The sequence below is a fragment of the Podarcis tiliguerta genome, assembly GCF_965153285.1.
Source record: "Podarcis tiliguerta genome assembly, chromosome: 9".
Taxonomy (NCBI): Eukaryota; Metazoa; Chordata; class Lepidosauria; order Squamata; family Lacertidae; genus Podarcis; species Podarcis tiliguerta.
This window is the reverse complement of record NC_139542.1, coordinates 16534312-16559017: the sequence shown is the minus strand read 5'-3', so window position 1 is coordinate 16559017 and position 24706 is coordinate 16534312. Positions and strand designations below refer to the sequence as shown.

The 24706-nt window shown below is 40.5% G+C and overlaps 1 protein-coding gene across 8 annotated transcripts in view; it reads right to left on the bottom strand.

Moving 5' to 3' along the window:
- The window catches only part of CCSER1 (coiled-coil serine rich protein 1), a 697013-nt gene that overhangs the window by 479563 nt on the left and 192744 nt on the right, over nt 1–24706 (bottom strand). For all 8 annotated transcript variants that reach the window (XR_014501817.1, XM_083398305.1, XM_083398308.1 and 5 more), the window contains one exon: nt 19600–19720. Coding sequence is in view for 7 of the 8 variants with exons in the window: in XM_083398305.1 (XP_083254431.1) it covers nt 19600–19720 (121 nt within the window). In the remaining variant the exon portion in view is untranslated. The remainder of the gene's footprint in view (nt 1–19599; nt 19721–24706) is intronic.

Genomic DNA, 24706 nt, shown 5'->3' with positions numbered 1-24706 from the left:
AGTGCTATTCTCAAAAATGTAAGAAGTAGACTTACTGCTAGTACAGGTAACTTTCTAAGCAGCATTTGGTACAATCCAGGATGGTATATGGCATCAGGATTTTGTAAATTGTAAGGCTGGGTGGGTGCACCAAAGATCCAGGGGCCAAATGTAGCCCTCTTTGGTTCTCTACCCATCCTTTAGGATTCTCCAATGCCATGTCCACTCTGCAAGACTAAAACCCTCCTTTGCCCTAATCTGTACTCTCCCCAAGTGCTTTTGTCGGGCTGGAATGTGTCCTTGGACTCTAACAATGCCTCTTTGCTTGTCTGCATTGCAGATGGAGAGGTGTATATGTGGCCACAGAACTGTTTACATGGCTGACATGAAGCCTACTGCTGTTGGCATCCATCTGTCTTGGGAGACACTGGAGGAGTGTGCCTTTGGGAGTAAAGTCAAACCATTGGGGAGTTACAGAGCCTGAGGTGGCTACAGATATCAATACGGGAGAGACATGTTTCACTGCAGGTAGGGCAGATGCAGGTGCCTGGTTTTGCTGCTACAGGTGCACCATAGAGTTTCTTCTCTTTGCACTCCTCCCAGTGGTCATTTCTCCTCTGGTCACTGCTGTGGATACATGCCTGACTACCTGTCTCCAGGCACTGTGGATATTGCCAGTCTTCGTGTTACGTTTGCAGACATCTTTATAATGCAGAGTTGGGCTGCCAACAGGCCTGGTGCCTGAAGCTGGCTCCGCATACAGCAGATTCTTCAGAATCCTGCCATCTTGCATTTTGACCAAATCAATACAGATATTGCTGAGACAGAAGTGCAGACATGATAGGAATGTGAGCTTGGGAGAGCAGAACCAATTTGTTTGAGGCTATCCTGCCATGTGATGCTCAAAATCCTCCCGACAACACATATGGAAGCTTACTCTTCAAATATATTATTAGGAATTTTGGGGTGCAAGACATCCTAAATTCTCGATCAAGTTAGGGCCGGAACTTAATTAAGGCTGGTGTGCTAAAACTGCTCGCTGGACCCGTATGTGTATTAGATTGTGTGTGAAAGCCACTTCAAAGCACCTAGAGTTAGCATATGTGAGAGCTAATTAAGTCGGGCAGACATCATAAAATGTGTATTAGACATCTCTAAATCCTAGGAAATTAACATTACTTAATTGTTAATTAAGTCATAACCAATTTCCTTGTGAGGTAACTGCCTGGGGGAAGTGAGCAATTAAGACAACAGAAGACCCCCTCAGCTGCTTCATGTAGATGTTAAACAGCATGGGGGATAAAATTGTATCCTGAAGGACCCCACATTGAATTCTTCACAGGGCCAAAGAACACTCCCCAAGCATCACCCTTTTGAAACAACCATCCAAGAAGGACCAGAACCACACAAAGCAATGCTACCCACTACCAACTCGGGACAGGCACTCCTGAAGGATACCATGGCTGATGGTAACAAAAGCCACTGATGGGTCAAAAAGAATTTACAAGGACACATTCCCCCTGTCTCTCTCCTGACACTGGTGGCCAAAGCAGTTTCTGTGCCACAATCGGGCCTAAACCCCAATTAAAATGGATCTATTATGAGGTATAAAGAGGTAAAGAGACCCCTGATCATTAGGTCCAGTCGCAGAGGACTCTGGGGTTGAGGCGCTCATCTTGCTTTATTGGCCGAGGGAGCTGGTGTACAGCTTCTGGGTCATGTGGCCAGCATGAATACTTCTGGTGAACCAGAGCCGCGCATGGAAACACTGTTTACCTTCGAACTGCCATGCTTTCAAACTGCTAGGTTGGCAGGAGCTGGGACCAAGCAACAGAAGCTCACCCCATCACAGGGATTCGAACCGCCAACCTTCTGATCGGCAAGCCCTAGGCTCTGTGATTTAACCCACAGAGCCACCCATGTCCCATTATGAGGTATACATAGTGTAAATAATCACAATACTGTAGATATGCTTAGAATACACTTGTTCCCTTTTAACAGTTTAATCTTTATGTATCCATACATGAGCATCTGAAACCTGGCAGCGACACAGCTTAAATCTCTATTGACCCTCCCATCTATCACTGCGCGCACACACACACCCCTCCGCATTTGAAATACCACTCCTGGTCTGGTTCTTAGTGTCATCCTAAGATCAAGTGAGGAAGCACCAGCAACAACATAACTGGTTTACAACTCAAAAAATGTGAATTCTTTGTATGGTACAGGAATTCCATTGCTGGGAAGCAGGGCTCTTGGGCCTTTAACAGCTGTGTGACAGGCAGAAATTTAATAGGCTAAGCTTTTTCTAGTGTGGAAATACAATTATGGGAAAAACATCTGTTGACACCTGTCAAAAATCTTATCAGTTGTGTGGCCCCTTGGTTTATTTTTGACCTTTCACTCCACCTGCAAAGGAGGACATATATTTGCATATTACATAATTATATGCAAATTTGTATCAACTCAGATTTATAGGGCAGAGGCCCTAATCTACAAATAGAGCATTGGATCCAAAAAAGCTGTTTCCAGTGCTGATTGCACATGTAAGCAAAATGGAAGCCCCTGAAGCTCTTTGAAAGTCAGTGAAACCAGCTACTAACCTAGCTGCTTTATTCTGAATGGTCTTCAAAAAATTGGCCCCATATATAACCTATTATAGGATACAATTCGCTCAGGCATTGTAAATTGATGTGTAGGTATCTCTCCTGTAGCCTTTGCTGTTTTCCTAACAGCTATTTAAAGTTTTTTTAATGGTTTTCTGTAAATCGTACATTTATGCCTTTCAGGCATAACGCTGATTAATTCTTTTTCTATAGGAATCAATAAATATATTCTAGAGATCAAACTAAGCACACCATTGCTGGCTCATCAGACAATATTGCTATGTTCTCTTCATCCCCCGCCCCCCGCCCCGAAACACCAGAATCAAATATAAACAGCTGCATAGGCAGATATCAAAGTACCGTATATACTCGCGTATAAGCCGACATTTTCAGCACATTTTTTATGCTGAAAAAGCCCCCCTCGGCTTATACTTGAGTGAGGGTCCTTTCAGGCTGCTCCTTCCTCCTCCTCCGCCTTTGCCACCACCAGGAGGTTTGTGGTGTGGTGAACCGGCTTATACTCGAGTCAATAAGTTTTCCCAGTTTTTTGTGCTAAAATCAGGTGCCTCAGCTTATATTCGGTTTGGCTTATACATCAGTATATATGGTAAATGAAAACTTCGTACTTCTAAAATAGCATTATGCTGCGGTAAGTTTAAGGTTCTATTATGAAGCAAATGTGGTTTTCTTTTATGATTGCTGGGTAGAAATGTATTAATTCTACCATTACTTAAGACCACAATATTAAAGAATTCAGCCCTGATAGATAAAATAACTTAGAGCCTGTATATTATCAATTCCAACAGTTTGGGATATATCTGCACCTACTAACCTCCCCTCTCTTCCTCACCCCCCCCCCCATCAAAACACATAAAGAACTAATGCTGTTCAGACTATGCCGGCAGGCACCGATGTGAGTTGTAGGCTAAAACATCTGGAGGGCACCTGGTTAAAGAAACCTCACTTATGCTTTTATTATCTTCCTTTCGGAATGTTCCCCACTTGCGTATTTTATGTTTTAAGTTCTGCAGTTTAGGTCCAACAATGAAAACGTCCACGAAATGACATTACAATGGATGTATTGTGCAATAATAATGATGATAACGATGATGATAAGAACAACAATAATATTTTTTTGTATGACTTATTCATGTATGATTAGATATTACAACTTTATATAAAGAAGCATAATTACAGCAATCCTTTAGTGGCTGGAGAATAACTGGTACATAATTATTATTTTTAACAGACCCCCTAGGTATGTCTGTGAATAGGGGACATGCTTGTAAAATTTACAGTAAAACCTGAAAGCTTTCATTCTGCATAAAACAGCTAGTGGCGTAATTTCAAAGAAGATAAAGCTGAAGTAAATAATGAATAAAAGACACTAGTTAGTTACTGGATTATTATTATTATTATTATTACACAGTCAACAGAACAGAACATATGCTGGAAGGGCATCTAGATTTATCATTCTTTTATGATGACTGTCATAATCACTTTTGTTTATTTAATTTTTCCAGTTGTCGTTAATATCCATCTGCCTCAAGAGACAATGGAGAGCGCCTCTAGGATCAAAGTCAAACCGCTGGAGAATCACAGTGCACACTGCGGCTGCAGAGACCAGTAACTTGTAACTGCAGCCTCTCATATTGTTTTAGTTGCCTCAGCAGCACTAAAGTGACTTCTTTGGGGTGCAAGCCTAGGCAGTGTGTGTGGAGGTCCTGGGCTGCCCATAGCATTGTCTGTGACTAAATATGCAAGGCATAATCACAGCACAAGGAAGCAGTATCAGGTTAAGGCTAAAATCAAAAGCCCAGTGGGCTGGGCTGTGCAGCGGTGGGGTTTCATGAAGTGGCAGGGTTACTACAACATCCACTGTGTTGGCATTCATGCCCACCGAGGCAGAAGGCAAGGGAGAAGCAAACTGCTGTTCCAATCTGGATCTGGCACAGTTATCAGCCCTTCACTGAGGGCACTTCCAGCCATCTGCACATTCACTGAGCAGAACACAGAGTCCTGAGGCGACCCTGGTCTCACTCCACAGACCTGAGACAAAAGGGGTTTTGGCCACTGGTCCCATCACCTCCTGGCAAATAGAAGGGGAAGAAATGGAGGCAGTGGTTTTTTTTGCTTTCTTGGGTTCCATGATCACTGCAGATAGTGACAGCAGTCACGAAATTAAAAGACGCCTGCTTCTTGGGAGAAAAGCAATGACAAACCTAGGCAGCATCTTAAAAAGCAGAGACATCACCTTGCCAACAAAGGTCTGTATAGTTAAAGCTATGGTTTTTCCAGTAGTGATGTATGGAAGTGAGAGATGGACCATAAAGAAGGCTGATGGCTGAAGAATTGATGCTTTTGAATTATGGTGCTGGAGGAGACTCTTGAGAGTCCCATGGACTGCAAGAAGATCAAACCTCTCCATTCTGAAGGAAATCAGCCCTGAGTGCTCACTGGAAGGACAGATCCTGAAGCTGAGGCTCCAATACTTTGGCCACCTCATGAGAAAAGAAGACTCCCTGGAAAAGACCCTGATGTTGGGAAAGATTGAGGGCACAAGGAGAAGGGGACGACAGAGGACGAGATGGTTGGACAGTGTTCTTGAAGCTACCAGCATGAGTTTGACCAAACTGGGGGAGGCAGTGGAAGACAGGAGTGCCTGGTATGCTCTGCTCCATGGGGTCACGAAGAGTTGGACCTGACTAAACGAGTAAACAACAACAAATATCTTTCCCCAAAGTGTCATGCAGCTCCTGTTCCATATTGTCCTCCTGCTTTCCATCAGCTGCCTCTTGAGCTTCCTTGGCCTCAGCACCACAGCATTCTGAAGCAATGCTCCACTGCTCACCACCATTGAGAAACCCAACAGAGGGAACCTGACCAATAAGCACCTGGAATTCAAAGCCAGCCTTTTTCTCAATGAACAGCATCTTATCCCCATTCACTCTTTACGAGATGGCTCACCACCCACACTGAAAACTATTCCTCAGAAACTGAATGCTAACACATCCTACACCTACATTTCCACCACAATTACAGCTGTGAAACTGTCTAACAATACTTTTATAGGAGGGGTACACATGTAAGGAGACAAATGCAAAACTGAAGGGGAGTTGGCATTTTTGCTGTATAACATTGTTCATTTGTCTCCTACAAGCCTGCTACAAGAACAGTAGCTATGAATTCTAAAGAAGTAAAAATAGGAACATGGGTACAAACGGTCTGCAGTGTCACATATGTAGCCCTGAGCCCAAATTTATTATTATTACTAACCATTTATTAAACCTATTAAGCATCTTATATATAAAAATACAAACAGCAATACATTATACCATAGGAACAAAGAAAGGAAATTAACACTAACACTTTTTCATACAACACACACACACACACACAATATGGGCTCCCTCCCTTGTAAGAACCCAAGGAAACTTTGGCAGCAAACTAGCAATAAAACAGTATCAGTTTTGTCCATCAAAAGCCTGGGGGAAAGTAAGTCTTTACTTGGCCAATGTCAATGAAGGCAGACCTCGGCGGAGAAAGCATTTCACAGATGGGGAGCTACAACTAAGAAGGCCCTCTTCCTTGCTATCACCCTCGAAGCCTCCTTCAGATGAGGCACTTAGAGAAGGATTCTGTTTAATATATAAGAATCCAGCATTGGAGGAAGCCTCAAAAGCAGGGCTAAGCACAAAACCCCACAGTTTCTTTATCTCCATGCTGCCCTTTTGCAAACTGTGACAAGGACTATGGTTTTAAGTACAGTCAGCTGCAATTACCAAAAGAAAATGGAAGAGGAGGAAGAAGATGGACTTGTCCAGATTCTGCTTCAGCTAACACAGTGCAGTTACTCAGTATGCTGCAACATCTTTGGAAATTAGATACCATGCAATTTGATTCAGCATCTTTTCTGCTACAAATTCCATTTCACTTCCTTAACTGGAATTATACTCTTGTGCTCCTTTATGTAAGTGACATTTTAAGGTATTTCTATTGTGCAAGTCATCCCTAAGCACATAAGATGCCAAATGGAGGACTGTTGATTACTTGTCATAATGGAACGAAACAAAGGAGAAAATAGTGTATAATGATAGGCCTATCATCCAGAAAACTCATCAAGGGAATTCTCCCCCCTCGTCCCCCAATAAAATGCTGTCCTGCCATGTTCTGTTCAGCTTTACAAAGACAAATGCAGGCAAAATTGAAGCATACGTTTGCTGACTGAATCTCAAGAGATATTGTAGAAAATAATTGTTATTCTCGTCCTTCGCTTACTGTCATGGGCACAGAACATTTAGATAAATTTAATTATAGATTCTTGTTATAACAACAATGGCAGCAACATTGTTACCAGGGATACTTTTTAATGCAAGCCCAAAGGCAAAAACAAAACTCCGATTTATGCAGCCGAATTCTTCACAGGGAAAAAAAAATGAACTGAAATTGTACAAATTACAAAAAAAGGATGTAAACATTACTGGATTTGATCTAATAGATCCATATCACATTTGTCATTCTCTCTAACAGCTAACTAACATAAGCACTTTTCAGATGTTACTTTTACAGTTACGTAAACATGGGGGAAGGGAATAGGGACACATTTATGTCTCTCCTTCCCACCAAAGAGCTCAAGGCAGGATACGGGGTTCCTTCCCCTCCATTTTATCCTCAAAACAACCAGGCTGAGAGAGAGAGTCATAGGCCAAAGTTATCTAGTGAGCCTCATGACCAAGTAGGAATTTGAACCTATATCTTCTTGGCCCAAGTCCAACACCCTTAACCACTTCACCACACTGTAATGTGGTGTGTTTTTTTTCTTTAATGAACTCTAGTGCCTGGCACTATTTGAATATTACTCTATGTAAGTTGAAACACAACAAATTGTTGCTGTGCATCCCCAGTCACTAAGAGGAGTGATCCAGGCAGCTAGCCTTGTAGTGATTTTAGGAGCTCACATTAAGAATGCTCCCCACAAAGGCAGGCAGCCCTTAATCTCAGCCCTTACAGCTATAAAGTACAGCTAAGAAACATTTCTGGAGCATGAGAAGTGTGTGTGTGTGTGTGTGTGTGTGTGTGTGTGTGTGTGTGTTATGTCCCTTCTCCCCATCCTCCTGAAATCTTCTCTTATAGCAAGGGGACAGGATGCTCCCAGCCTTGCAGAATGCATTCTGCTGACCCTAATCCTTACACATGGAATACACTACTTGCTATAAACTGTTAGAAGCTGACCATTACAATTTACCAAAATTTCTATTCCAAGTCAAGGAAGATGGACTTCCAGCAACATCTCTAGTGTTACGTTGCTGGAATATCTTCAAATAGCTCTTATTCAGCTATATAGACTGGAGACAAAGTTCAGAATTCCCACGTGGAAAATCTGTGTGCACAACTCAGTACTTTCTGTTCTTGTTACTAATCAAAAACTTTTAAGGTGTATTAATTTTAGCCCTACATTTTTTTAAGTGTCAGGATGATATGCTTAATGGCAAAAATTACAAATGAACTCCCTATAAAATGCAAATTAACTCTCCTCTTTACTGAGTGCAGGATAATTATCTTTCAAACATAATGAAATTTTAATCAAAGAGATGCTGTGCCACAAAAGTAAATGGTTTGTATTTAAAGGCAGTGCCTCTGCAATAGTTTTTGACTGGAATCAATGTCCATGCTTCTGTCTCCATTCAACTAGCCCATGAAAAACTGGTTTTCAATTTGGACTTCAATGAGCAATATAAATGTTGAAACCCCAACAATAGCTCTATTATCTTAGATTTCCAGAGTGCTGTAGCTAAATGACTTCTGAAGTACTATTGCTCTTGCCTGGACAGTGCAACCAACAATCTACTTTGGTTTCATTCCAATTTACTTAATTAAATATAGATAGATCATATTCTGCCTTCAGACATGCCTGAGCAACCTCAATTGATTTCAGCTCCCATTGATCAACTATTTTGTTTAAAAGTGAAATGATCAGTGGCTTAATCCAACGTGAAGAGGTAAATGCTGCTTCTGAAAGAGTTGTGAGCACTTGAACCAAACACTTGGTCACTTTTGCTTTCTTTATGTTTTAAATACAAAAGTGGAAAAGAATATAGTAGTGTTCAGGCAAGATGGTAAAATGGGGATGGGGGAAAGCGCAAAAGCCCTGACCAAAGTGTCCCTGGTGACATTGTCTTCTCTTCAGACCTTTGTGCATTTTGATAGTATCTGCATGAAATCATAACGCAAAATGGGTTCCTCCAATCTATCCTTTTGTGGCTTCGATCCAGCATCAATCAAGCTTCACCAGGTATTCAATCCACAGTATTTTAATATATTAATGAATACTTTTCTATTGACAGTTACGTTTGCTTTGACCCACTTGTACCAGGTACCCACAAGTACAAGGCAATATCCATGGATATCTTCCAGCAAGCAGAAGCTGTATGAGGACTGAGGTCTGATGAGTGTCGGCCTCAAGTCCATCTTTCCCAAACTCTGCCCCTTTATCTAAAGATTGTGACTCTTAAAGGGCCAGCCCCCTGGACTCCTGACAAACACTTCTTTGCCTTTCTGTGGCATCCCCACCCAGCAGGTGTTGTAGCCCAGAAGCTGTTTAGTCATACTGGCCACATGACCCGGAAAGCTGTCTGTGGACAAAGGCCAGCTCCCTCAGCCTGAAGCAAGATGAGCACTGTGCCCTATAGTCACCTTTGACTGGACTTAACCATCCAGTGGTCCTTTACCTTTTTAGCTTAGAAATTAGTGCACAGATATAGAGGTAAACAAGTGGCCCACATGTGGCAAAGAGGCTGAGCTAGAAATCAGGAGTCCCTGGTTCAAATCCTACCTCACTCGCTAAATGGCCTTATGCAAGATACTATTTTTATAGTCTTGGGTCCTCCACCTGCCATACAGAAATACATCTACTATTAACATAATATGTTTAACAGGATTGATTTAAGGAAGCAAAAAGTAACTAGATGCCAAACACTTTAAGTACCTTAAAAGAAACACCTACATCCTACTATTAAATTGCTTAGTGTTACAGGCATGGAAGTGATTGGTTTAACGGTAGTTAATGACAGCAGAGCATGTTGCTTTTCATTTATGAAAGTGAAAGGAAGAAGTTAGGAGTACATTTTCATTGTCACTGTCTCTTACTGGATAATATGCACATAAAGCAAAACTATTTCCATTTAGTACTTTTGGGCATTTCATTTTTGAAGAGGCTGTCAAAATATAAGTGAAACCCTTGCTTGCTGTCACTAATTTGGGGATTTGCAGTACAATAGTGTGCCAATCCAGTCCTCACTTACGTACAGAGTTAAAGTGGACCCTTCGTCCATTTGCTGTGGCACCTGGCAATAGGCTACATTATCGGAAGAGAATATTTTAAACCACAGTGAAGCAAGATGGAGTGTCAAGATTGTAATGTTGGCATTTTATAATGGTGCAGCCATTTCTGCACCATATACAGTACCCAATTCCTTAAAAAATGGTTAGTCAGTATGTAGTCTTAGTAAAAAGGCCAAACCTTAAGCTGTATTAACGGATAACAACACATGGCTGTTAAATAAATGACACAGTGCAATATGTTCATTGGAGGGTGTATACACCTATTTTAAGATCCGCTGATGATTGTTATTATATCCTCATATGCGAAACCACAGAATTCGAAGAGCATACTTTATTTTTCCCATGACTGTAAATTATAGGAAAACTATTTTTTTTTTCACTGTGCGAATATATGAATATTCACAGCAGACTTTTACAGAATACTTGATATGAAAAGTCCAAACAATTAACCAGTAATGTGAAACAAAAGAATCTTGGCCAATTTGCAGCAATTGGAATCACTTAAAAGAGAAACTTTCTGAAAGAATGATTAGTTGAGATTAGTCCTAATATTACAATGCTGATTATTATTTGTTATTTTCAAGGGATCAAAAGCTGAACTAACACAGCAGAATTTGATTAGCTAGAATATCTCCATGGAATGTAAACCATTTGGCATAACATATTATCTTAATAACAGATGCTGACCTTTTGTGTCCTTTGCTAATTGTTTCTTATTTGAATGGTATCTCATATCATTTGCATAGTCTTTTAAACGTTCAGTAACAAAAATATATTTTCTAAACATCCTTAAACTCAGCATCTTGTTACTTTCACAGACAATTTGGAAATGTGTTGTGCGACCAGAAGTCAGCAGAGAACGTGTATGGTCTGGGAGAACAAAGAAGCTGAGCTAGTCAGCACCATAAAAACAAAAGAAGAGCCCTCTTGGTTCAGACCTTGAGGCCATCTCTCCCAAAATACAATTTCCAACAACCAGGCAGACAGATGTACCTCATGCCCTGGTTTTGGGTTCCCCATAGGTATAGCTGATTGGTCAGTGTAGGAAACAGGACACTGATGAACTAGGCCTTTGGTCTGAACTAACAGAGTTCTTCTAATGTTCACCTGCTTCTGGAAAGCCCACAAGCCATCATCCCAGCAGTTATCTCCCCAAAGCTGGAATTCAGAGCTGCACTGCCTCTGATTTCATTTAAGAACTTAACAATTTCAATGTTGGATCCTAGTACCCATACTACTGTTCAGAGGCATGTTGCCCCTGATCCTGGCAGTGGCATAATATCAGTCATAACTAGGAGCCATTGATTCCTTTAATCTTCATGATTTTTTTTCTGATTTTAAGTGATCTAGGCAGATGACTATCACTAGCATAAGTTTAACTATGTGTTACATAAAGAATGTCCTTTTTGTCCTTCCTGAATCTCTCCCCATCCAGCTTAGCCACCCACCCTCCATTACTCTCCCCATTTCCTCCAAATTAACTATTTTTATTTCATAAAATTCATACACCGCTTTTTTTGTAAAAAGCAAACCCCAAAGTGGTTTACAGAAAAAGTAAAAATTGAACTGGCACAGCATTAGGGAGAGAAAACATGAGTATCCAATAAACATAAACATGGTGCACAGAAGCTGATGGACACAGGCTGCAAGAAAGAAACCACCAGAGAATGCACAATTATCAGGGCCAGTTCCATCTTTTAGGAGGCCCTTGGGCAAGTTGACCTTGTTGGGCCCATCACTGACAAGGTCCATGCCTTTACTGGGGTTGTTGCCCAGTGACTTGTCCTCTCTCTATGGTCACCATACGCATATTATTACCCAGAGTGAAACAGGGCTGCTGCTCCTTCTTCTTCCATCCATCATGGTCACTTGCTTAGAAAAAATAAGTGAACAGACCATGCCAGCAAGTAAGAAGAGCAGAATCGGGAGCTCCAAAATCAGTAGGCCATCATAAAGTGGTCATCATAAAGTTCAGTGTAAACCATGTCAAGAAAGATGGACTGTTATGGGGCAAGACTCTTGGAATACTGTGAATACACCCTCTGCCTGGGGCTGTGGATCAGTAGTTACATGTGGCATTCATCAAAGCCAAATTGTAAGATCCTGCTAACTGGACCAACTGATCTCAGTTCCTGTTGTAAGGCTATTCAGCTTTAAGCATGGATTTAAAGAGCTCACACAGGACAGAATTGCTCATCCACTTCAACGTTCTACTTAACTGGGGAAATTGGAAAAACACTTAAATGGTGCAATCATCTATTAGGAATTTGACTCCACACTGTCATTTTGTATGCTTCATTTTTATCTCTGGAAAATATCTCCAGCGGTTATACTCAATTTCTATATAATGCCTGTTATCTTACTTTCACTTTCAGGTGTTATCGTTCCTTTTTTTAATACCACCAGCAGTATATTGTAGAAACAGTGATTATTGCAATGCCTTTGTGAAGGTTTCCACAATGAAGAAGAAATTTAGACTTTCCAAAAATGTTCTTATTTTTAAAATGATGCCTGACAAGCAAATCACAAATTTACTTTGACTTCTATAAACAATACTCTTCCCATAATGGTATGGTAAAAATAAAAATACTGTTTCTATAGGCCACATGTCAACCCATTACACGGTTGGAGCTGCTTCCTTCTGGTGCAATCAAAAGTGGTGGCTGTAAGCCTCTGAGCACTGGAAACATGGGGCCGGCCAACTGCCCTCATATCTCAGTTGTCAACCAGCTGAGAAGGAGGTATGGTTATCAGCAGCAGCAGCATCACTTTTAATTTGTATACTGTCTTTCTACTTTATAATACCCAAGGTGGTTTACAAGCTGAAGAAACAAAGAATGTACACCTTATAACAATCTAATCCAATACAAAAATGTGATAATAAAACATAACTTTAAAATAAGCAACATATCGAACAAAGTAATATTCAATAGTGCAGAATAATATTAAATAGCAGCATATAAAAATTAAACAGAAATTCACTCTTAACAATTATAATAAATAATTTCTAAACTATAATCAATAAAACAAAGTCCCATCCAACTGGCCCTGCTCACAGGAAGCCGCTGGTCATTGTGACAGACTCCTTTGGGAGGAAAAGGAAGCTGGATATAGATCAAGTGAAGATTTACTACTACTACTACTACTACTACTATTATTATTACTACTACTACTACTATTATTATTATTATTATTATTATTACTTAAATTTATATCTCCTGCCCTTCGTCCCAAAGGAGCTAAGGTGGCAAACACACAAGCGATAATAAAACCTCCTAAAAACAATTCCAATACAGATGCAGACTGGGAAAGATCTCTAGTTTAAAAGGCTTGCTGAAGGGGGGAGGTCTTCAGTAGGCACAAAAATGTCAACAGAGATAGTAACTGCCTAATATTTAAGGGGAGGAATTGCAAAGGATAGGTGCCATAACACTAAAGACCCAATTCCTATTTGGGGGGAGCAGACCTTTTGATGAGTTGGTATCTGAAGAAGACCCTCTTCTGCACTGTGCAGTGTGATTGGTCAAGGGGAGAGATGATATTTTAGGTATCCAAGTCCCAAGTCGTACTGGGCTTTATATACCAGAACTAACACATTGAACTTTGTCCAGTCAAGAACTGGAAGTGATCTTATTGCTTTAAATGAAAATTATTGTTTTTTATTCGATTTTGTTCTATTATATAGGAAACCAGATTGGTGAGAAGCGGTACAGAAATCTTTTCATTTACAAATAAATAAAATGTAAAACTACAAGCAGCTCCAGTGCTGCTGTGGCTGCCTGGGGAACTTACCTATTATACAACATGGCAAGATAATTAACCTCATGGTACATGCCTCCTTACATGACAAAGTAGGTCCAGTTGAACTCAATAGGGCTTACTTCTATTTAGACATGCACAAGTTTGTGTTGTTAATCCACTACACATCCGTCTCATAAAAGAGCTGTCTTAGTTTTCTTTGTGCGCACGTGCACATATTGCATTTATTTCAATTTTATGATGTTTTATTACTCGCAAACAGCATCTTGTAATAATGTACTTGATTAATCCTCACAGCTGAGTTGCAAATCTGTTTCTGCAACCTAATTTGTAATTATTGAGAGGGAACTTTAATTCAAATGCTGCAACGTTCCAAATTACTAAATTAATTTTGTCTACTTTCACAGATAGCATTAATGCTTAAGTGTTTCTGCTCTTTCCTGTAGTCCATTAAATTTCTCCAGATATTCCTATGTGGTTTACAAAGGGTGAGCTCAGTGACAATTTGAACATCATTTTTTAGTTGGCTTCTCAAAGGCTTTACATTTCGCGGGGAAATCATTAGGTCTTTGTGTTGAGATTCCCTTGTTCTCTTAAGAAATTTAGCAATAAATTTATGAATAATTATGAGCATATGATCAAAAGCATTAATACCAATAACTGTGAATTCCAAAACAAACAAAAAAATATATACAGAGCAATCCTTTACTTATCTACTTAAAGTAAGCCCTGCTGAGTTCAATTGGACTTAATTCTAGGCAGGTGTGCATAAGGACTGTACCCTTATGGTGCAAAGTTTGAAACATAAATATAGCAAAAGTGTTACATATCCATACTTTTGTGTGTTATTCATTAATCATTGGAACTGATACACTAACTATTGAGATTTCCCTCCTAAATTGTAATAATGTAGTCTTTATTGCAAGATTAGGTACTTTATTATTAAATGAATATTGCGTTCTATACCTATCTTGTAATACATACAAAAATAAAAAATCTTCCAGCAATTCACTTTTTTCTCTTAGCAAGAAGAAGAAGAAGAAGAAGAAGAAGAAGAAGAAGAAGAAGAAGAAGAAGAAGAGTTTGGATTTGATATCCCGCCTTTCACTCCCTTTAAGGAGTCTCAAAGCGGCTAACATTCTCCTTTCCCTTCCTCCCCCACAACAAACGCTCTGTGGGGTGAGTGGGGCTGAGAGACTGTGACTGGCCCAAGGTCACCCAGCAGCTGCATGTGGAGGAGTGGAGACACGAACCCGGTTCCCCAGATTACGTGACTACCGCTCTTAACCACTACACCACACTGGCTCTCCAAGACAGGCTCTCTAGCAAGACAGACAAGCATTAGAAACTTTTACACAGACTTCCACTAGATTGACTCAGAAGGAACTAATGAAAAAAACAGAAATAGTTTGGTCTATTTTTCCAAATGAATTTGCCAGGCCCCTGTCAAACCTTCAATCCAAGTGCACTAGAGGAGAAATAAGAAAGACACCTTCCTCACTGCCTTACTTCACTGTTGGACTAGATAATCATCATGCATCCCAGTCAGGTGAGTTCTGCTTAAAGGGAACTGGGTAGATTGGCTGGATGAATAGAGTGGGTGGGCCAGTGGGCATAACCTAGATATTCTGTATTTTGTAAGAGAGGCAGAGGGGAAATGTTATTAAATCAACTTGATGACAAATTGTCAAAATATCCATAAATGCCAAGTCCACTGGTCAATTTTCCAGAAAATCTGATATGGAGTCGTAAACCATAGCATTCCACATCTTTCTTCTGTAAGGCAGCTTTTTTTTAATCCAAGCTGGAAAATAATTCAGGAGCCCTGTAATGTTCACCTCTTCTATGAGGTCAGCTTTTTGAGCCCTCAAAACTCATACCAGGACCTCAGCCAAACCAACTTTCTGAGCATCCTTAGTAAGTAGAGTCTGTCACTCAGCAAATCAAAATATACAATTAATGGTTCTTGTTTTCATCAAAGGATTGCCTTTGCCCAAAAAGAACAAAACTGCATGTATTCTCTTAACCCAAATTCTGTGTTTAATAATAAATCATGCACATTCAGATGCAGGTTAATTTCCAAGGAGATTAGGCTTTAGTGACCATTGGCCCAGAGCCTTAGAAACATCACTTAATCTCAGTATACTTTCCAAAAACTTTCCAGGCTTGCTCATTTGCTTACAAGTTTTTACCTGCATTAATTAAGCCTAGTAATTCATTTTATCAAAAATGAAAGCATAGCTTTCCAAGGTGCCATATACTGTGTCGGATATGCCCACTTGCGGTCACACACAACTCTGAACACTAACAGGGGAAATGAAATTTATTTTGTCCACAAAATTCCTCAGTGTGGTCTCCCATTGCATTTTGTCAAAAACCGTTATGTGAAAAGATCCGCGTAAAATTGGCTTAGCATTACCAAGACTTGCTGTTCACCATGCCAAGGTGTAGGGGTCAAGTGCATGCTGGAAATTAATACAGGACTCTCAGGATGTGGCAGGTAAAATTGCAATAGGCTGTGCATCTGGCACTGGGCAATCACACACACAAAACCCAGAAGGCTATGAAAATGCTCTAAAGTTCTTAGGTATAGAGCTAGATTAGATGTAGCCAAGTCAATACCATACAGAAGGAAATGTGCTACCTGAGTAAATCAGTGGACTATTTCTGTTGTGCCATCAAGGTAACCTTGGCTTCCCAGATAGCTGTGTTTGAACAGCAATTTAGCATTATTCTGGTTGGCAATATGTTTTATGAGAGTGTTAACAGCTGCCACACAGCATAATAAAAAGCATCACCAGTTCATTACAATAACAAATCTGATAAGGTGCTCTCCTGTTCAGTAAAGCAGCTCTTTCGATGTATCTGCCCAGATAATGCACAAGCAGCTTAATTATCTACTTCCTTCCATCTCACCTTGCAACCCGGGACCTATCAATCACACACTTGAAGACTTAATACAACCAATTTAGATTACAAACAGAAACAGCATGCACCATATCCCCTGGAGAATGGGGATAAAGTTTTCAAGGAGGAGTGAAACTCTCATGTTTTCTATTTTAAAAATGGCAGCTCTGTATCAAGCCCCACCCTCTCCCCAACTTGCCCTATGTCCCGACATCATTATGGTTTGTGATTCCTCACCAGTGACAACCAAAATGACAAAAACTTCATTGCCATAATAATAATAATAATAATAATAATAATAATAATAATAATAGCAGGATGATAAGCTGAATTGGATATAACTCCATTTTGATGGCTCCATGGTTTTGCAATGTACAACATTAGGGCCCTTTACATGATCCTCCCAAACTGGGCATCTGAAGAACTGAAGGGGCTTTATTCAACTAGTTAAGTCATGTTATTTGAACCAATTAAGAGAAACAAAATCGAAAGTCTCTAGAATTGCTTTTCAGACTCATCACCAGTTTTATGGTGAATATTATATGCCATTTAATTCCTCCCAGGATATTTAATTTTGCCAGTCTTTTTAAACCTCTGCACCATGTACCATTGCATCATATATGCTTGGTCACGTTATTTGCAGTACTGCAAATGAAAGTTACTGTAACTTACCAAAAGTAGTGCTGTGGTGCCACGGGAGTGCCAAGACATAAAGTTTCAAATTAAAAAAGAGCTGATTCCTGATTAATGTCCAGGAATCCAGTCTCTTACCCCTAATTTCCTACAGCAGCAGAACTATGATTTGTTACCTCATCCCTTCATATGTGAAAGTTTTCAATTACTGTATTTCCTTTAATACTATAGGCTGTTCTATCCTGAGTCTAAACAAAATGCCCAGCTCCATTACAAATCTGCTTGGGCAAATGAATACATTTTAAATTGGCACCAAATAGAAAGTAAAGTAGGTGTCGGCTGTATCTGCAAGGAGCTACCAAAGAGAAGGCCCTGTCCTGCATTCCGATTGGATTTTGCTTTGATTCTGACTTGATTTTAGGATGTAGGATGTATTTTAATTGATTGCTTGATTTTATGGTGATTTGTCATATATTTGATGTTAGCTGTTCTGAGCCCAGTTTTGGCTGGGGAGGCCAAGGTATAAATAAAAATTATTATTATTATTATTACTTATTATCCCCATGCACTGCCCCTCTCTCAGAGATATTGAGAGGGGCAGGCTGGCACAGGGAAAAGAAGCAGCATAACAGCAACAGCTCACTCAAAATAAACATGGAAATGGCGGAGACAAAAATAGATGGTGTGAATCAGTTCTCAGTGGAGTTGCACTCTGTTACGCTGACATTTTATTATTGTGGTTTGTCAACGCTGCTAGCATCAAGCAACAAAGCATAGTCTCACTGAAATCCTCAGCATAGAAGAGACCTTTATTATGGATTTCCAGATTCCTTAGATTGTTCCTTGCAAGGCAGCATGAGCTTTCATCTGGCAGCCTGTGATCAGCCACACTTAGAAGTGCTTTATTTTCCAGAACACAAACTAGCTTCCTTTTTTGGTGTTCTCAGCTAGGACACATCCCTTCCATTATGTAGCCATCTCAACATGTCTCTGGGCTTTTGTGTGTGTGTTTTTATGAATATGTTTGGCGCTTCCTACCAAGCTAAAATAAAGTTCACAAGAAGTTTTAGCATCCGCATTCCTTCAACAGAGGCTTGCTGAACTGTCACCATAGCAACACCAAGGAGACTTGGAATGTTTGCCCCAAATGTCAGTGCGCTTTTTAAAATTGTTTTATTTCTATGAATTCAAACAACAAATCAACTCTGAACAAATGTCATACAGCAGGGTAGCATGTGTGAAAAAAATATAATCTAGGCTTGAAGTGTTCAAAGTCTCTAGCTTATTAGCTTTCCGCTTCATCTTCCTCTGAACTCACCTGTAAATGCTGTTGGAGAAATATAATACAAATTTGCACTGGGGGAAGTAAGTGCTATGGGAGATCAGGGAGACAAGTATGACTTGTTCTGCATTGCCAAGGTACTTGATCCTACACAAAACAGGATATTCATGGTTCTCACTTCACTGGGCTTTCGTCTTCCAGTGGTTAATTGTGCTTCTTCCCAGATTATCCACCCAGTAGTTCAATCTGTTGCATGAATACAAAATCAGGTGGCTACACATTTCAACTAGGGGCTACACATTTCGACTATTACGCCAGTCCAAAGGGAGCTCTAACTGGCCAAGAACCAAATTCCTATCTCCATGGATGTACTGGTAGAATCCAACCTGTCTGTATTTATTTAGAAAAGGGATCTTGTGTGTTATAGGTGGGTGTTCATTGAAACTGTCAGTTCAGTGTGGTTTTGTAGTGTGTGTGTGCGCGCGCGCGCGTGCAGGGAATAATAATATTTAATTATCTTTATTAATTTATGCCCTACTTTTGCTATCACAGCTCACAACTAAATATACCATAGGCATATAAAACTATTTCTTCTGCAGAAAATTTCGACAACAATGCACCCATAAAACAACTTTATAGCAATGTCTAAAGGAAAATTCTTTAGCTTGCCAGGAGGAAGCAAACGCCACAGTTTATATGTTCTGCCAAATCTTGGTGTGGAGGCTGATTCAAAGCTGGACCACCAGCTGTGGAAAGCCACCCCCTTCTTTGTTGAAACATCCCTTCAAGAAATCAGGGTGTTTATTGCCATGTCAAGCTTCTCCTGGCACATAGTGTTATAAACCAGAAAAGGCAAGCATCCAGAGATTAAGGTGGCTGCATAAGACACTCTGTTGTTGTGCAACAGCACCAAATCAACTTTAATTGTGCAACCTAAATTTTCTGGTATACGTAGCCAAGGTCAGAAGCGCTTGTTAAGTCAGTTATCTGAGAAGAAAGTGGAGGAAGATGCAGCGTGTGAATCCTGATGGGCAGAACTTATTCTCACTTTTTGCTAAGCAAACCAGAAGCATATTATAACGTCTCACTCACTGTTTGGTCACTTCAGTCATTTTTGGCTGTTCCTTCTTCTTTCCTTCAGCAGTTGGTTCAATGGGAGTAAGCAGCACAGCAGCACACGAGACTATAGACTGGTGTGAATCTTCCCGGCAAACTGCAAAATAACAGTAATTTGGTTACCACCAATGTATTTCTGGTTTTTCCTTCCCGACATTATTTTAAATATGGGCTTCTCCACTAACTGTCTGAAGCAGTATAGTCCAGCAACAGGTTCACTGCACAAGTCTGCTGCTTGCATCCTTCAGCTCTGAATTAATAGGAGAATGGGAAGTTTAAGCAGTCCTGACATATGTAGTTTCTTAGTGCCTGATGTCCCCATTAAGGCCTCAGCTATGCTAGAATGCTACATTTCAGAGCTCAGACGCCATTTCAGCATGCAAGATACCAAAAATCATGGAAGACATTGGGTTTTAAAAGGCTGTTACACTTGCAGTTATAAGGAACTTGTGTATTCATACATCTTGTGTGGGAAAGTATATATAAGACACTAAAGCAGGGGTGGCTAACTTGTGGCTCTGCGGATATTGTTGGACTACAACTCCCATCATCCCCAATGACTGGCTATGTTGACTTGCTCTGCTGGGAGCTGTATGGCAACAACAGGGTCAAAGGCTCTCCAGCTCAGCACTAATACCATGCTTAATTTTGTTTTCATTTATGAAGTATATAGCCTTCTTTTCAGTCTTTTCCAGTAAGGCCCAAACTATGAAAGCATCTTGGATAATCAACTGTGAGCAAGGAAAACCTATCGTGACACACAAACATGAAAATTTCCCCTAAGGTGAACTTGTGATTGAAAGGGTTAGCATTATTAGCACCATTTCTTTCTTTCTTTCTTTTTCTTTTAAAGACATCTGGGAATGATAACTACCTGACAGCTGTTAGATGTATCTGAAAGTAGATGGGAGATTCCACACAGTTCCCAGTGGTCAGGTACGTAGCATAATAAAAACCAATGCAACCTACACTAATTAGCAACCCTGCTGAGATAACTGAATTACTGCTTACTTATCATGTACTTAACTATAGCTTTTGCCCACTGAGTCACCTCCCTGGGGCAAAGATGGTATAAGAGCAACATTCACAGTGTTCTGCTATTTGTTAAACATGATCTCCCTGCAAACATACAGGAAACCTTGACCTTTATGTTCTAGCTAACACTGTTCTCCAGCATCAGGTTCAATCGCAAATAGCAACTCAGCCAGCCTTTCTTCGTCCTCAGGTTCAACCAAAATTCATGGCTCCACAGTTTATGTACCAAATACTGACACCACTAATACACCAATATTATGTTGGGATACTGCCAGGGAGACAAAGTCCATCATGACTCGTCGTCGTCTCCGGACGTCCATTGATCTCCCGTAGACACACAGTATCAGCAATTAGCGACACGAGCTCCAGAAATAGCTTGTGACATTCCAGAGCCAATGCACGCTCTATCAGCAGATAATGCACAGCGAAAGATGCACGCAGGAGAGCATTATTTACAAGTTTATTCAGCGTTGGTCAGAACAAAGAAAAACATGACTGCCTGCTTCAATGTTCCGGCAGAGAGAGAGCGAAAGCAAAGACACAACAGAAACATCCTGTGAAACAGGAAATGCGCAGGCTGTGACACAAACATCCTGCTCCCTTTTAAGGTGGAACGGAAATATCCTAACATATTACACTGGTGGGGAAAGGCCATAACTCAGCAGGAGAGCATCTGCCTTGCATACAGATGGTGGTATTCAGCAGTAGTTCTACTCAAGAGTAGAACAAGAAGAGCCCAGAAAGTTCCAAGCTCAATCCCTGGCATTTCTAAGTAGGGTTGGGAAGCCCTGGGAAGCCTCTGCCAGTCACTGTAGGTCTCAACTGCATATACAGCCTCCACTGATACAAAAGGCTCCCTACTGCAGATGTTTACTCTCACAACAGTGAGGTGCAGGTGTGTCTTGAAGCAGGACATGGAAGACCAGGTTTTCAATCCCCACTCAGCCATTAAGCTTACTTGGTGATCTTGGGCCAGTCACTGACTCCCCAGCCTAATCTACTTCTCGGGGTGTTGAAAAGAAAAACCGCTTCCTCATTAGAAGAAAGGTGAGATATGAATGTAATAAATAACAACAAGCAGAGATGAAAGATTTGCATGGAAGAGTCATATAAAAATTCAAGATAGAGTCAAAGGTCAGGGTAATGTGGTGTGCTATCAGCAAAAGGTGAAAGCTATATAATAAACGTGTCAGATAGACCTCTGTGAAAAGGATAGTTTAGAGGCTGTCAAAAAGAATGTCCTCTATTGGTCTGTTGCTTTATTGTTTAAAACAATATTGCTTTTTATTGTATTATAACATACAATGGGATCATATGATGAAGGCTAGGGAATAAAACGCCCATATATAAAAATTAATGGCTTTGTAAAATGAGATTTTCAATTGGCACTGAATAGACCACAGTGTGGGTGCCAGGGGAGCCTCTATAGAGAGGGCACTGCACCACTGAAAAAGTTATAAAATAATTAGAGTTGGATTTGATATCCCGCTTTATCACTACCTGAAGGAGTCTCTAAGCGGCTAACATTCTCCTTTCCCTTCCTCCCCCACAACAAACACTCTGTGAGGTGAGTGAGCCTGAGAGACTTCAGAGATGTGTGACTAGCCCAAAGTCACCCAGCAGCTGCATGTGGAGGAGCGAGGACACGAACCCGGTTCTCCAGATTACTAGTCCACCGCTCTTAACCACTACCTGCTGCTAGATCAGGCCAAACGCCCATGTATTTCAGCCTCCTATCTTCATGTTGGCCAACCAAATGCCTATCAGATGCCCACAAGCAGAATATGAGTGTGGTAGGCCCCTCCCCACTTCTGATTCCCAGCATATCAAACCCCACTTGTGATTTGACACTCTCTTTAGGAGCCACCTGCCTCACCTCATTCAGTGAGGTCACCCTCACCTTCAGTTTTGTAGTCCAACCTTAGTTCACGTATGAAGGAGGGTCTTCTCTGATGTACATCTGCCTGGGTTCTTAGGTCATCCTCTGAGGCGCTATCCCAGGCACCCATGCCAAATGAAAGAATTTATCCAGACTAGTAAAGAGCTGCAATTTATTGAGTTCCTACATTTATGTGCTGTCTTGCAGCCAAACCACTCAAAGCAGTTCCTAGTTTAAAATCACAGCTTACAATCTAAAATACATTATTTGAAAGGGAAAAGGGAAAGCAAGTATGTCAAATGACAGCCGCCCCAGCTGAACTGGTGGAAGGAGCCTTGCTGACCCATCTCCCCTTCAGAGACAGACAGGGGAATGGATGCTGACAGAGGCAGCATTTGGGATGGTAAGGGGAAATGGCCCTTGAGAAGGACCTTTGGTTTTCCAATTACTGGGTACCAAAGCACTTTAATTAAAAACATTGATATTTCAGTGTTGTTATTTGTATTTGTGTGTGTGTGTGTGTGTGTGTGTGTGTGAGAGAGAGAGAGAGAGAGAGAGAGAGAGAGAGAGAGAGATGTCATTTAATATTATTATTTTTCTTCTTCTGCTTTAAGCAGCTGGACGCCAGTCCCCTATGTGGGCTGAGCATTGCAAGGTAAAAATTTAATACATACAAACATACATAGTATCCTTAACATATTTTATCTTACATTTCAACATTATAGAAGCAAATGAAACTGATGGTGGTTAGCAGCGGCGGAATTGCTACAGAACTTCTGTTTTTTAAATCATTAGTTACGAGAATGCGATTACAGACGACAATGATCCCCAAAGGGTTAGTTGCTATAAATCTGCAATTAAGCCACAGGCCAGGTTCTTTAAACACTGCAGTCACAATGACAAAATTGTAATTACTGTAATAGGACCATTACTACCGAATGAATTACATCCTATGAAGCTTTATCTGTTTTCCCGCCTTCTTTCACAATAGTCACGAAAGAATACAGTTACATCTACTTCGTATTGTCAAGAAAGGATCCCAATGGAGAAAATGCTGACTTACATCATCCTAATAGTTGGATTTAATGATACCAAGGACAATTGATTTGTGCTGCCGTCATCATGGTGAAATCCATAAAGAAATCAAGCTGTTCAATGCTATACTTGGTATAGAAAAATACTTGCCCCTGAATGTGTAAGTAATGCAATTTTTAATATTCCATCCTATACTGCTCTGCATGTTTCTATGACCTTTATCCTGGAAAGCTTAAGTATACATGCAAATTATTTACTTTAACATTGAAACTTACGTTTTGCTGACATTTATGTCACAACTGAGCAATGCAAGCATCCAGAATAATGTTAAAATTCATAAAGCTACTGTTTTGGCCAGACCCTTTTGAAAACTACAAGGATCAAAAGAATCCAATTACCTCTGGGGATGTTAAGAGGTTCCACTGTACAAAAGAAAACAAACACACTGTATATACAGCGCAGTTCCCTATAGCTGTGGATGTCTGTTTTTTGTTTGTTTAGTGGGTTTTAGATTTTATTTTTATTCAACTTTTTCCAATATATAAATAATAACTTCCTCTTTTACCCCTCCTCCCACCATTTCAACATGATGTGCTAATTGTTGAAGGAACTAAATGCAGAGGTTAATTTCCTTCATGAGCACCCCATGCAGGAGATAAGCCAACAGGTGCATGGTCAGCCAAGCCAGTTGCTATGGTAATGGCCGACTGCCAGCTATATACCGTATTTTTCGCTCTATAAGGCGCACCAGATCACAAGACGCACCTAGTTTTTGGAGGAGGAAAACAAGAAAAAAATATTCTGAATCTCAGAAGCCAGGACAGCAAGAGGGATTGCTGCGCTGTGAAAGCAGCAATCCCTCTTGCTGTTCTGGCTTCTGGGATAGCTGCGCAGCCTGCATTTGCGCGCACACATTTCCCCTTACTTTTTAGGAGGGAAAAAGTGAGTCTTATAGAGCAAAAAATACAGTAAGTGATTGGGGAATGTCAGCTCATCAGTCAGTGAGTCTGTCTGTGTATCAGAGTCAGTCTTGTGAAGTGAATGAGTCTGTCTGTGCAACGTTTTGATTTGCTGGAGCAACAGAAATACTTTATACTTGTATGCATATATCTGCAAAGGCTACAAGTTGTATGT